The 13,297-nt window shown below is 35.6% G+C and overlaps 1 protein-coding gene across 1 annotated transcript; it reads left to right on the top strand.

Annotated features, from left to right (window-relative positions):
- The first annotated feature begins 12,099 nt into the window (after positions 1–12,099).
- On the top strand, positions 12,100–13,046 carry LOC127115823 (dehydrin DHN2). The gene has a single exon (NM_001427137.1). The coding sequence runs from the start codon at positions 12,189–12,191 to the stop codon at positions 12,885–12,887; it is 699 nt and encodes a 232-aa protein (NP_001414066.1). The 5' UTR covers positions 12,100–12,188; the 3' UTR covers positions 12,888–13,046.
- Positions 13,047–13,297: the final 251 nt, after the last annotated feature.

Raw genomic sequence — 13,297 nt, 5'->3', positions numbered from 1 at the left:
GTTTGGATGGTTACCGTACTGAAATTACTAATGTTAAAGATGAACTAAAAAGCATGCGGCTTGATGTCTTAGGCTTAATGGATGTCACCGTCGAACAATTTGATCACTTGAACCAGGTTGTAGCTTCTTTGGGACAACACCGTGGCTAATTACATCGATCGCTGAATTTTCCTACTCACATTAAAGCAATGAGGACACTGCTTTGTTTTAGTGTGGGGAGGGAGCACTTTACTACTATTATTCTTTTAATGCTTATTGTTACTTTTAACTTTAGTCTTTACATTTAATCTAAATGACAATTGTTATTTCTTACTTTTATGAAGAATTTTTTTTTTGCTTCTGTGATCAATTTAATTTACCTTTGTCAGTTCATTTTTGTTACCTTTACTGTTGTTACTGTCTTGTTATTTTATTTCCATACTGCAGCTATTTTATTTGTACTGCTGTTATTGTTTTGTTACTCTATTTCTATACTGTTATTGTCTTTACTTTCTTCTAGTTATTATAATATCTATTTTTTCTATGGTACTAACAATATGATTTATTCATAACATGCAAACAGTTAGAAATTAATGTCAGTAGTCATAAAGCATGCATTCAATTTTTCAATTTTCCCTAGGCAAAAATACGACTGTTGCAGAAGAAAACAAAAGTTGTGCATGTGGCGCTCGCCACATGAACGTCACGACCGTTACGCGTCTTACGACTGTAACAGGTATGTGACGCTCGTCACACCTCCAGAGTGCGCGTTCTCTGTTTTTATTAAAACAGAGGCGCACTATCCTTTTCTTCTTCCTCATCTACTCGTTTCTGTTTTCTTAACCGTCCACCCACACCATAACCATCCCACTCATACCCATTTATTTCTCCATTAACCCCCAATTATTCACTCCATTACCCCTTCCATCACTTCCTATTTAAACAGAAACAAGTGACTTTTCTACAACTCACGAAACCCACTACGCTCAAACAAAACCCACTTCTTCTATTCCTAATCTCAATTTGCATACACCATTTCCCGTCAAGAGAGACCTGCTCCTGGCCTTTTAACTATCATATTCAGAGAGGGAGAGGCCGGTGAACGGAAAAGAGACAACTACCTCGGGTACTATCAACGTTTAGTTTAACCCATGAGGTACATTGATAATGATTGTCTGAAGGAGTTTGGGCTTTTAGATGGCGTGGGATGGATGATGAACATCTCTGGTTTAACACAACTCTGCACCAACCCACAACCAATATATGAAGCTTTGACCCTGGAATTCTTGAGTTCATTCTCCTACATAACACCTCCCAGTGCAACTCAGTTTCTCACCGGACTCGCCACATTCAGAATGTTCGGCACTGAGTATTCTTTGAACCAAACACAAATAGCCCAAATACTTGGTTTCCTACATGGAGATGGAGCTCACTGTCGTATCCCTGACGGATGGCCTCAAATAGAGTTTGGAGTATGGCATAGTCTTGCCAATGTTAACGTCACAAGCTGGGATGCACTCAACGCAACATACATTCACAACCCGGCTATCATATATTTCCACCGAGTTTTAGGACACACGGTCTTCGGAAGAGTCAACAACCATAAAGTAAACTCTAAGCAACTTTTCTTCCTTCACTGTGTGTTCACTCCGGTGGTGTTCAATTCTACCCCATTATTTTTGGCCAACATCCAGGCTAACTACATGAGAGGAAACACAACATTCTGTTTTGGAGGAATCATCACTTTCATAGCATTGGGCCTGAATCTGGGAGATAGGCTTGCTAACTTACCTTCCTTGCCGACTGAGTTCCTTAATATCGACTATTGCCGCTCCTTGCACCTTATCAAAATCAAAGACGATGGGAGATATCACCATGTGGTTCGGAACAAGATAGTACGATGCGTCATTTTGCCTAACAGGAATCATATAGATCCGCAAAACATGGCAAATTGGACTTTTAATCTGAATGCTCCTGAGCCCATTAAAGAAGATCCTAATAATAATGGACCTGATGAAATTAAAGAAGAGTTGGACCGACAGGTGCCCCAACCTATACCTGCTGAGATCCCACAACCACCTCCTGATCATGCTGCAGAGACATCTTTCCGAAACCAACGAAGAAATGAGCGCCGACCCGCCACCATGGAAGACATCTATGCTGAGATATTGCGACATAATCAAAGGACAGAAGAAAGCCAAACCGAAATGATGCAAGCGATCCAGCAAATACAAAGAGACCAGCATGACTATGCAAACTGACATGACCAAGGGATGGCGGAACTATTCGAAGAAATATGCGCCTTGATACATCGTGTGGATGCTATCCAGGAATACACTCAGCATGTGGGTTTGGACCCTAACCATGGTGGTAGAAGTGAACGTGCACGAGCAAAAGCTAGAGCACGTAGAGCCCAACGTCATGGCGAAGAGTAGTGATCCTTTTGTTTCTCCCTTTTTCTCACTTTATTTTGTCGCATTGAGGACAATGCTTTTTTTAGTGTGGGAAGGAATCCTTACCGTTTCGTTTATTTGCTTCTTTCTAATTAGCCATAACAATTTTTTTTATGTTAAATGCATACTTGATACCGTCATGACACCTTAGATCTCTCACTTTTGCGAGATCAGTTTGAAGATCCATTATACCGATACCTTAAGTTTCCGTTCTAGATTAACCCCTAGTAGTTTATACTAGCAGTCAGCACCGTCTTAAACACAAACCATGTGAAGAGCCGATGAATATAAGTGATTGATACCTACGAATTGAGAAGATCCTTCATACTTTTGCTATTGAGAAATTGAAAATGCACCATACAAACAGTTGCAAGGTATACAAAAGGAAAGAAAAATCCGTTGTCGGTTGATTCAGAGGTACCTGGTACTGGACTCGGTAGGGAGAACTACAGTTCGACCCCCTACAACCTTCAATTGGGATATATAAAGGGTTAACACACTCGTGTACCAGACCCCGTGCTAAAAAAGGATCAAAGTCACTAACCGGCTACTTCACTAAGTGCGTGTAAAGGCAAAGGGCTTAATGTGATTGCGCTAGAATGAAACCGGGTGAAATAGAAACAAGAAGCATTAGGTTGAGCTATAATAGCATGATTCGAACTGGTTTGTATAGAGGAGAGATTTATGTTAATGCTTGTTGCTTGTGTCGTTACTGTATCTTTAGTGTTTTACTTGAGTATCTGTCATGTATTCGCATTTAACTAGTGTTTCGAATTTTATACTAATTTTTTGCTTGAGGATAATTAAAGATTCAAGTATAGGGAGTTTGATAACGCGAAAATGTTGGTGTAAGCCCTAGAGGCCAATACTTTTGGTACTTGTATCGAATTATTTATTAATAATAAAAGGCTTTTTCTTTATTGCGTTTCTTTAATAAAGTCCCTAGAATAGCTAGTCTGTTTAATGTATCAAGTATGACTTAATCATGAGATCACATTAAACATAAGGACACTATTCTTAAAGTATCCGTAGTCGAGCTTTAGTGTGAAGTGGGATAACATTAAAGCATTAAGACTATTATGTTTGTAGACTGATGATCACATCTCATGGATCATGGATAAAGAGTTATCAAGTCTTAAACATAGGTATGAATATTAAGAATAATATTTATACCGGATTGACCCGCTATGAGAATACTATATAGAAAGTTATGCAAAGTGTCATAAGTTATTCTCATGGTGATAATAGTGTATTCCACTCTTCGACCTGAAACCACTATGGATCCTAGATGTAGAGTCGAGTGCTTTATTGCTGATCCAACGTTGTCCGTAACTGGATAACCATAAAGACAGTTGATGGGTACTCCACAAAGCATGCTGAGGGACATGAGTGTCCTAGATGGAATTTGCCCATCCTGCGTAACAGGATAAATGTCTATGGGCCCAATATTGAACTGAACAAGGATGACACGGTCTATGCCTTGTGTTCAATATAGACATAAGGGCAAAAGGGTAATTCTACACATAAGTATTATCACAGAAGGAATTGTCAGATCACATGACATTTTCGTGTCTTGGGTAGCAGTGACGTGTTGCTAGATACCGCTCACTGTTTATTATGTTAAATGTGTGATTTAATATAATTGCCAACGTCACGAAAACCTACAGGGTCACACACAAAGGACGGATTGATGAGAGATAGAGTAACTAAGGAATACCGTAAGGTACGGTGCCCTTAAGTGAGTTATAGAGCATCGTAAGGTACGATGTACTTGAGTAGAATACGAAATATGGTAAGGTACCATGAGCTTAAGTGATTTTGGGCATATTATAAGATATGGGCCAAAATACACTTAAGTGGGCTTTTAGCTTGAAGCCCACACAAGTGGTTCTATAAATAGAACCCTTGTGCAGAAGCAAAAATTTGCGGTTGCATTATTTTCGTTTCCTCACTCTCTCTCTCTCACTCAAAGCCTTCATTCGTACCAGCTAGCACTGAGATTGAAGGAACCCGTTCGTGTGGACTGAGTAGAGACGTTGTCATCGTTCAACGTTCGTTATCGCTCCGTGGATCTGCATCAAAGGTTTTGATTGTCACAAGAGATCTGCACCAAAGGTTTCAACCGTCACAAGAGGTAAATATTCTATCACTGATCATGACCATTCGTAAGGATCTCTAAAGGAGAAATTTTTAATTTCCGCTGCGCTTTGGGTCGCAATTCTCCTTCAGAAAATGTATCGTATATTTTCCTTGATTTACATTCAAAAATCGTACCATTTTCATTTATATTCCGATTATTCCGCAAGTGTTCAAGTTATTTTTGCAGGTATATCAATTCTCATGCTTAAATGAGCAAAGTATAGAAAAGGAAGGAAAAGAAGAAGAAGCAGAAGAGAAATAACATAAAAATCAGAAAATATGAACTTGGTGAACATGACGACCGTCACACACCATCATGATCGTCACGCTACCCTTAAGTGTGACGAACGCCACAAGTCCATCACGACTGTCATGTATGCAAAGTCAGTGTAGTGGGTTTCAAGAAGAAGTGGACCACGTCGCCCTCAACTCAACCCAGTCTTCGCTCCTTAAACCACCTTCCTGTGAATCCCTCACTCAACTAAGTCCTCCTTACTTCTCTCAAGCACGAAGACCAAGAGGGATTATAAAAGAATGGAAGTTGGAAATTTTCGGGTCGCTCTCGCTCGCTCGTCCTATCTCTCTGTTTTTTTTCTTTCCGCTCTTACAATTTTGTTTTCACGTTATTTTTCTTCAGCAAGCATTATTTTCTTTGACTATAATCTGTTTACCTTTCCGTTCAGAGCTTTGATTTTTCCCTTTTTTTTCCTTTCCGTTTTTCACTTAGCCAAAAGTAGTAGTTTCCTACATTGGGGAACTACTGCAACTTAGTTAGTTTAGTTTAAGCATTTGTTTTGAAGAAGCAGAATCCTATCGACCTGTGGAGGACTGCTCAAGTACTTCAAGATTCAGCCTATTCAATTAATCAAAGTTCCAGGTTTTTTATTCAATTATTATTATTGCTTTATTATTAAATAATCATGTTTGATTTATTGTCAAATTGTTTCTGTTCGTCTGTGTTTGCATTATTTAACATGTCCGACTAAACTACCGGTATCGGTATGTAAATAATTTAATTAGACGGGATTTAATAATAATCGGTATAAACTTCTTTTCTCAAATAATCTTTCTGGATATGGTTTTTAATTTGAATTTAATTAACTTTGTCACGAGAGTGAGAAGCTATTTAATACGGTTTTGCCACGAGAGTGAGAAATTAACTAAGGTTAGAACCGACAATCGCGAGAGCGTGAGGGTCGAACTGGATAGTAAAAACTAGGCATTGATTTCAAAAATAGCGAGAGCACTTTAAAAGCAATTAGAACTTATTTATTTTCAAAAATTATTTTTAACTTCAAATGGGACAGGGAGAGCATACATTCTGACTTAAAAGTATAGTCCGGGTCAACAATCACGAGAGTGTGAGATAAGGTCTTTTAAACGAGTATTTTCTACTGAAAGGTATTTGATAATTAAAATATACACCGATGACTTATCGAATCCCTGACAATTAATGTGTTGCATACTGATATCCCTTCATTAATATTTTCTTAAAAACTCAATTTTCTTTAGATTTAATTTTTGTTGAACCGAACCTCTAAAAATCATCGCCTTAGCTAAACATAGTAACATCGATATCATTAGTTTGACCATCGGTCCTTGTGGGTTCAATATCTTTTAAAACTAAACGACTAGACTGTGCACTTGCAGTCAAGTATCTGATAGACTATATTTTATATACAGTCACGACACAGGTCATCTATCACTTTTAGAATCTGAATGTCTTTATTGTGAAATATTTTGTTGTTCATAGACTTCCATATGCAGCAAATACACGCACACCACAACACTCTAAGTTAACGTTTTTCCACTTCCGAGTAGATTTTCAAACTGTAACAAGTGTTGCCACCATTTGTTGTGTAAGACTGTTGATACTCCAAGCCAATTGCACATGCTACTCCATGCGCCTGCAAAACATCAACACTCGAAAAAAAGATGAGATACCGATCATCACTTCCATAATCTCCTATGAAACTATCCTACCCCTGTCTCACTATGCCCCTCCTATCTATATTATCATTTGTAGCTATCCTATTTTGTACCATACTCCAAACTAAACAAGAAAATTTTCACAGGATCACTTTATTCCAAATCTTCGACCATGGCCTCCTAATCTCATTTGAACATTCGGGAATAAAACTATTGTAAACATCCTTTAAATAATACTCATTTAAATCTTCCAGCCTACCTAAGTCCAAGGAACACACATCTTTCCACCAAACTGGGCTTCCTCTCGCCCCCATGTTAAAATTCTCCACGTTCAAACTGTATCTATTTACTAAGGCCGAAAACCAAATACCCCAATTTTATCCTCTAATTATCCATTTCCATTTTCCTAATAAAGTCGAATTAAAGATCCCTAACCTTCTAATTCATAACCCTCTTCTTCGATTTCCCTACAAACTTTATCCCATCTTACCCAATTTATTTTCCTCCCTACTTCACCCCCCATAAAAACTATTTAAAAATGGATTATAATTTATGAACAATACATGACAAGACCTTGAAGAAGGAGAGAAAGTAAACTGAGATCGCATATAAGACTGATTTTAGAATTACTATTCGCCCTCCAATGGATATATATTTGTTCTTCCAGCCAGACAACCTTATTTTCACCATATTTATCACAGCATCCCAAGTCTCCATCTGCTTTGCATTTGCTCCAATTGGTAAACCGAGATACGAGTTACGTAGAGAACTCATACCACACTTTATGACTTCCGCAGCCTCTATTATCCAATTTTGAGGAATATTAATCCCAACAAGCTTACTCTTGAGAAAATTGACTTTTAACCCGGACATCGACTAAAACAACAGAATTATCCCCTTAATAGTTCGAATATTTGACCATGATTTCTCGCAAATAACCAGGGTATCATCCGCGTATTGTAGATGTGGAAACCTCTCATATCCTTCATCAAATTTCAATCCTTTAAATTTCCCCAAATCTATCTCCTTTTTCAACATCACATTGAAAGCTTCTACAACAATTAGGAATAGAAACGGGGATAGCGGGGCCCCTTGTCTAAGAACTTGATCCGTCTTGAACTCATTTGTTAGACTTCCATTTACCAACTCTGATATTTATGAGAAGCTTAAGCACTCTAAAATCAAATTACACCATTTCAAAGGAAAGCTCATTTTTTCTATCAAATATACTAGGAATTTCCAATCTACACAATCGTACACCTTTTCAAAATCCACCTTGAATATAACCACTTCTTTCTTCCTTCTCATTGCCTCATCAACAATTTTGTTTGCCACTAAAATCCCATCCAAAATCTGTCTGCCAATAATAAAACCATATTGCATTTCTGAAATGATTTTATTAATCACCTTTTTCAACCTATTTACTAATACATTGGAAAATACCTTATAAATGCATCTAACAAGGGATATTGGTCTGTAGTCGAATACATTTGAAGGGTTTTTTCTCTTAGGGATAAGGACCAAAAACGAATTGTTTACTCCTCTAACCATCCTCCTATTTGCATGAAATTCTACCATCATCCTTAAAAAGTCACTTTTGATTAAATCCCAAAATTCCTTTATAAATCCGAAGTTGACTCTGTATGGACCTGGGATTTTAGAACTTTCGCAATCACAAACCGCATCACAGACCTCCTCTTCCAAAATTCACGGGTTAAGCACAACTTATCTTAACCATCTATTTTCTACAAACTCCATATTATCTGGACGTAACCCCCATACTCGCAAAAATATTTTTGAAGTGATCACGTATTGCTTTTTTAATCCCCCCGACTTCTTTCACCATTCTTCCTTCCACTTCTAAAACCTGAATTTCATTCTATTTCCTTCTCTTGTTTATGCATCCATGAAAGTATTTTGAATTTGTATCTCCTTCTCTCAACGACCTATTCCGAGATCTTTGACACTGGATACTACCGTTGAGACTCGATAATTGTGTAAATCTTCTGAAACATCTCATTTTTGATTCTCTTTTGTTGGTGACAACATTTCTATTTCTCTTTTTAAATCCACCTTATTAAGTTCTTCTTTTGCCGCTTTGATTTTCCTCTCCAGATTTTTAGTATGCAGTTTGTGCCATTCTTTTAATTTACCCTTCAACATCTTGAGTGTTTCCTTCATAACAAACATACCCCATCCTTCCACCTTCAAACTTAGCCATTGATCTTTGACAAATCTGTGATACCCTTCCATTTACTTCCAACATTCTAACATTTGAAACAGCCTCAGACCCCAATCTTGCACTGAATTGCACAATAATATTGGACAATGGTCGTACAAACCCTTGTTTAAGGCCCTTGAGAGCAGTTAGACCATATTCTGCCCCACTCTTCTGAGATCATAAATATATCAATGCGATTTATGACTGCCCCTCCCCCTTACAATCTAGACTAAATGAACTTCCTACCGAGGAGGGGCAAGTCAATGAGATCTGAATCTTAAATGAAATTATCAAATCCTTCCAGTTCCTCTCTCCTGCTAGTTTCATTTGAACCTCTTCTTTCCTCTATATCCCTGACCGTATTAGAATCTTCTAGCACACAAACACAATCTTTGATCTTCTATTCTTTTCTTGCTTTTAATTCAATCCATAAATCCAGTTTTCATCTACCACTACATGGTGCATACACATTGATAACATTCAGTTTTCTCTTCTCTTCACCCCAAACCCCTTCCACTCACACTACATTTCAAAATTCATAACATTCTGAACAATCACTACAACAAATAACACTTTTTATGACGAAGCTTTCACCTCGAATATGCTAAAAACCGAGAGTATATTTCCTAGTAGCGTCAAGCTAACAACCTGTTACCCTCAGTTTTCCATAAAACCGAGGGAATATATCTATAAGAGAGCGCTATTTTATTTTTAATATAACCTATTACCTCATTTTTTTAAAAACCAATGGAATATAAATGTTATGGAGGTCGCTTCGAATCCCGATTACTTTATTTTTATTTTATTTTCAATGGTTTAGTTATTATTTCGCACTTGGCACCTTTCCAGATTCCATTTTTTGTTTGTTAATTTTTTCTTTTTCATTTTTTTAAAGTTAATTAGTAAAACTTAAAATCTTTGTTATCATAAAAAAGATTAGACAATGGTACGATTGAAAAGGAGAGGAAAAATTTCGTTGATAATCAATTACAAATTACAAAAAAACAGGACAACAAATAATTATTCCACATATTCAAACTTCTGACTCCACTCAACTTCAACATTTAATCATGCTCTTTTTACCCTTTTAACTATCCCTTACCTAGAGAAAAGTTCATAAAGAACTCTTCCATATGGTATGAGGAAAGTTATTTCCTCGCGAGTTCACAACCATTTTCATTAAGAAGTTAAAAATAGTAAGAAGAAGATTAATTTTGACGTTGTGGATAAGGAAGTACAAAAAACGATTGTCATCCGAAGTAAGCGTTTCTAGTTGTTTCTCTCTTGGACAAAGATGTCAAACTTTTGCAATTGGGATGAGAGTAGCAGGACTAGCGAGTTTATTGTAATTGGCATAAATTAGGCGAAGGTGAGTTGAGAAGACATTGTTAAATCTATAATATTCAACACAACTACCTTTCTCTTCATACTTTATTGTTTGAGCAATAAATGATGGAGTAATGGTGATAGGAAAATCATATACATTGGACTGTATTATCTGACCAGATTTCCTAATAGAGGCATTTAACCAGAATTTTGTTACGAGATTAGTGTAGATGGGTCCATAAAGCATGTCAAAGTAACCTTTCAACTTTTGTGTAGAAATAGTTTTCATTAGATCAAAATCTTTGTCTTTTAACTCATCAAAATCAACAAACTTTTCATTAATAACGAACAAAAGATTTTTATATTTTTTGAAGGTTTTTGTAGACATTTTTTTGAATAAAAAGAAAATACTTTTAAACTAGATTTGAAGATACAAAGAGATGGAAATGAAATGAGACATGAATAGTATATAAATAAATTGGAAAAAAGGAAGTGAAACAATCAGAAAAGCTCAAACGCCTCCTTGAAAATCTAAAAGATACATTACGTTTTGAATAAGGATGATCATTACTATTCTAGTGAAATGATTCCAAGGCGCGATGTTTTTTTAAAATATAAAAACCATATTTTACCTCGATTTTTTCATATAACCGAGGGAAAAACTCTTGATTTGTTTAAACAATCTATTTTAATATTTTATGTATTACAAAAGCTTTTTTCCCTTGATTTTTAACAAAAACCGAGAGATATGTGACATTTGGGTTGAAACATATTTTTTTTTTATGTAGTATGTTTATTCATTTTCTTCACCGTCCTTAAACAAATCTTTGTCGTCAATTTAATAAATATAAACACTCAAGACACTGCCATTAATCATCCTTGCGAAACCTAAAATCTTTATCATAAAAGCATTATAAAAATTAAAATTTGATAGTAGTGAATCCACAAGAAACTCAAACGTTATTGTGAAATCCTCTATGTTTAATCATAGCACCTTGAGATTTACAAAGTAAAAGTATCAATGTGATTGATTGTAAGATTATAAAAAAATTAGGTTTATTTAATATGTGGATGCTGATAGTGTATTTACTTTGTCAAAGATTTATGTGATGGATTTCAAGTGCAGAAAAAAATTGGTTCAAAGGTTTCTGTTCTAACCTAATCTCTTAACTAAATATTTTTTATATTTATGTAATTTTTTTCTGTTTTATATCAGATATTTGATCATGTTCAAGATCAATGAAACGAAAATCCCCAACATTTACTCTTCTTCCGATATCGGTAATAATAAAAATAATATTTTATCTAAAAATAGTTTGTAAATAAATTAATTTATTAATATTTTATGTAAAAAATTATTACTTAGATTCCTTTGTAATGAGTATTTAATAAGTATTTAAAAAAACTATATTTTATTATTAAACAGATAAGTATATGGTGTTATATTAAAAAGTATAAAAACATTATTATTAAAGTTCGAACACATTACTATTAAATTAAAAGGCAAAATAATTTATATCATTCGTTACTTCGACGTTATAATTGAGATAAAATTTATTTTGCGTTTGATTTCATATAGTTTATGTTATTTATAATAATGAATAAATTAACGGTAATTAAATAGAATCAACATAGTTGTCAAGTTATCATTGGTAATCGTAATTAAATAAGGTTACTATATACTTTTTGTTAGTGTAGAAAAACTAAACTAAACTCTCAAATTTGTCCACAGTCTCAAATATTTAAGACCGACATAATATGGGAAAAAAAACTATAGTTGTGTAATTTAAGCCTTATCCATTTCAACCTTTCACAAGTTCTGCTTTAAACATACTCCCACATACACACTCTCATGAATCACAAAACTACAAAATCATTTTCAGTTTTCGATAAACACATCAACACGCGTCCCTGTACGTGGCGATTCAACCTTCGCACGTGTCAGACATTGAAATTTCCAAAACCATACTCACCCACACAATCCTAGATTTTTTCTCAAGTCCAATACCTCAATTCGCCTATAAAAACATCAGGTTTCATTTCATCAATCACAAAACAAACCTCTTAGACAATAACAACAATCTTAAACCAAAAACTTCACCTTGTTTTATTTAGTTTGTTTGTGAAGAATAACAATAACAATGTCTCAGTATCAAAACCAATATGGTGCTCAAACAGGTATGACCGACGAATATGGAAACCCAGTGAACCAAGTTGATCAATATGGCAACCCTATTAGTGGCGGTGGTGGGTTAACTGGTGAAGCCGGTAGACAGCATTATGGAACTACCGGTGGTGCTACTGGTCAGGGTCATGGTCATGGTCAACAACATCGCGGAGTTGATCAAACCACAGGGTATGGGACTCATACAGGTGGTGTGGGTGGTTATGGAACCAAGCCTGAGTATGGAAGCACCAACACTGGAAGTGGTTATGGTACAGGAACAGGGTACGGTGGAAGTGGAACCAATCCTGACTATGGAAGCACCAACACTGGAAGTGGTTATGGTACAGGAACAGGGTACGGTGGAAGTGGAACCACTGAGTATGTGAGAGAGGAGCATCATGGAGATAAGAAAGGGGTTATGGACAAGATTAAGGAAAAGATTCCTGGTACGGAACAATCAAGAACCAATACTGATGGAACAGGGTATGGATCAACTGGTCAAGGGTATGTGAGAGAGCAGCAGCATGGAACAGGGTATGGATCAACTGGTCAAGGGTATGTGAGAGAGCAGCAGGATGTTCATCATGGAGATGAGCAACATGGAGAGAAGAAAGGGATTATGGAGAAGATTAAGGAGAAGCTTCCTGGTACTGGAGCATGTACTGGACACTAGATCATCATCATGATTAATATCTATAGATATATGCATATGATCAATAATAAATAAACTTAGAGTAATTTGTTTCGTGTGGTGTATTTTATAATCTCATGTGAGGGATATAATAATGGATATAGAATAAAATAATGCTTGTTTTAAAACAATTATTTCTTATTTAATTTCATGTTTCACGTCAATTAAATCACTTGCAACTATTTTTGGATCAATATTTGTTTTATTTATTGCGACACTAATAAAATAGTTGTTTGTTTGGAATTAGAATTTTTTAAATGATGAATGAATCCGCAGGGATAAGAAGATGTTTTCAATCTTTTTAAGTTTTCTTTTCAATGGATTTAAGAAAAGTTATTATTTTAGTTTTCAATAGTCATAATGTGTCATCTAAAATAGACGATTTCAATGGA

The sequence above is a fragment of the Lathyrus oleraceus genome, chromosome 1 (genome assembly GCF_024323335.1).
Source record: "Lathyrus oleraceus cultivar Zhongwan6 chromosome 1, CAAS_Psat_ZW6_1.0, whole genome shotgun sequence".
NCBI classification, from domain to species: Eukaryota; Viridiplantae; Streptophyta; class Magnoliopsida; order Fabales; family Fabaceae; genus Lathyrus; species Lathyrus oleraceus.
This window is presented reverse-complemented; position numbering and strand designations above follow the sequence as displayed.

Excerpts from the sequence above, each read along its gene's own strand:
- LOC127115823 (NM_001427137.1), top strand. The coding sequence starts at position 12,189 with ATGTCTCAGTATCAAAACCAATATGGTGCTCAAACAGGTATGACCGAC.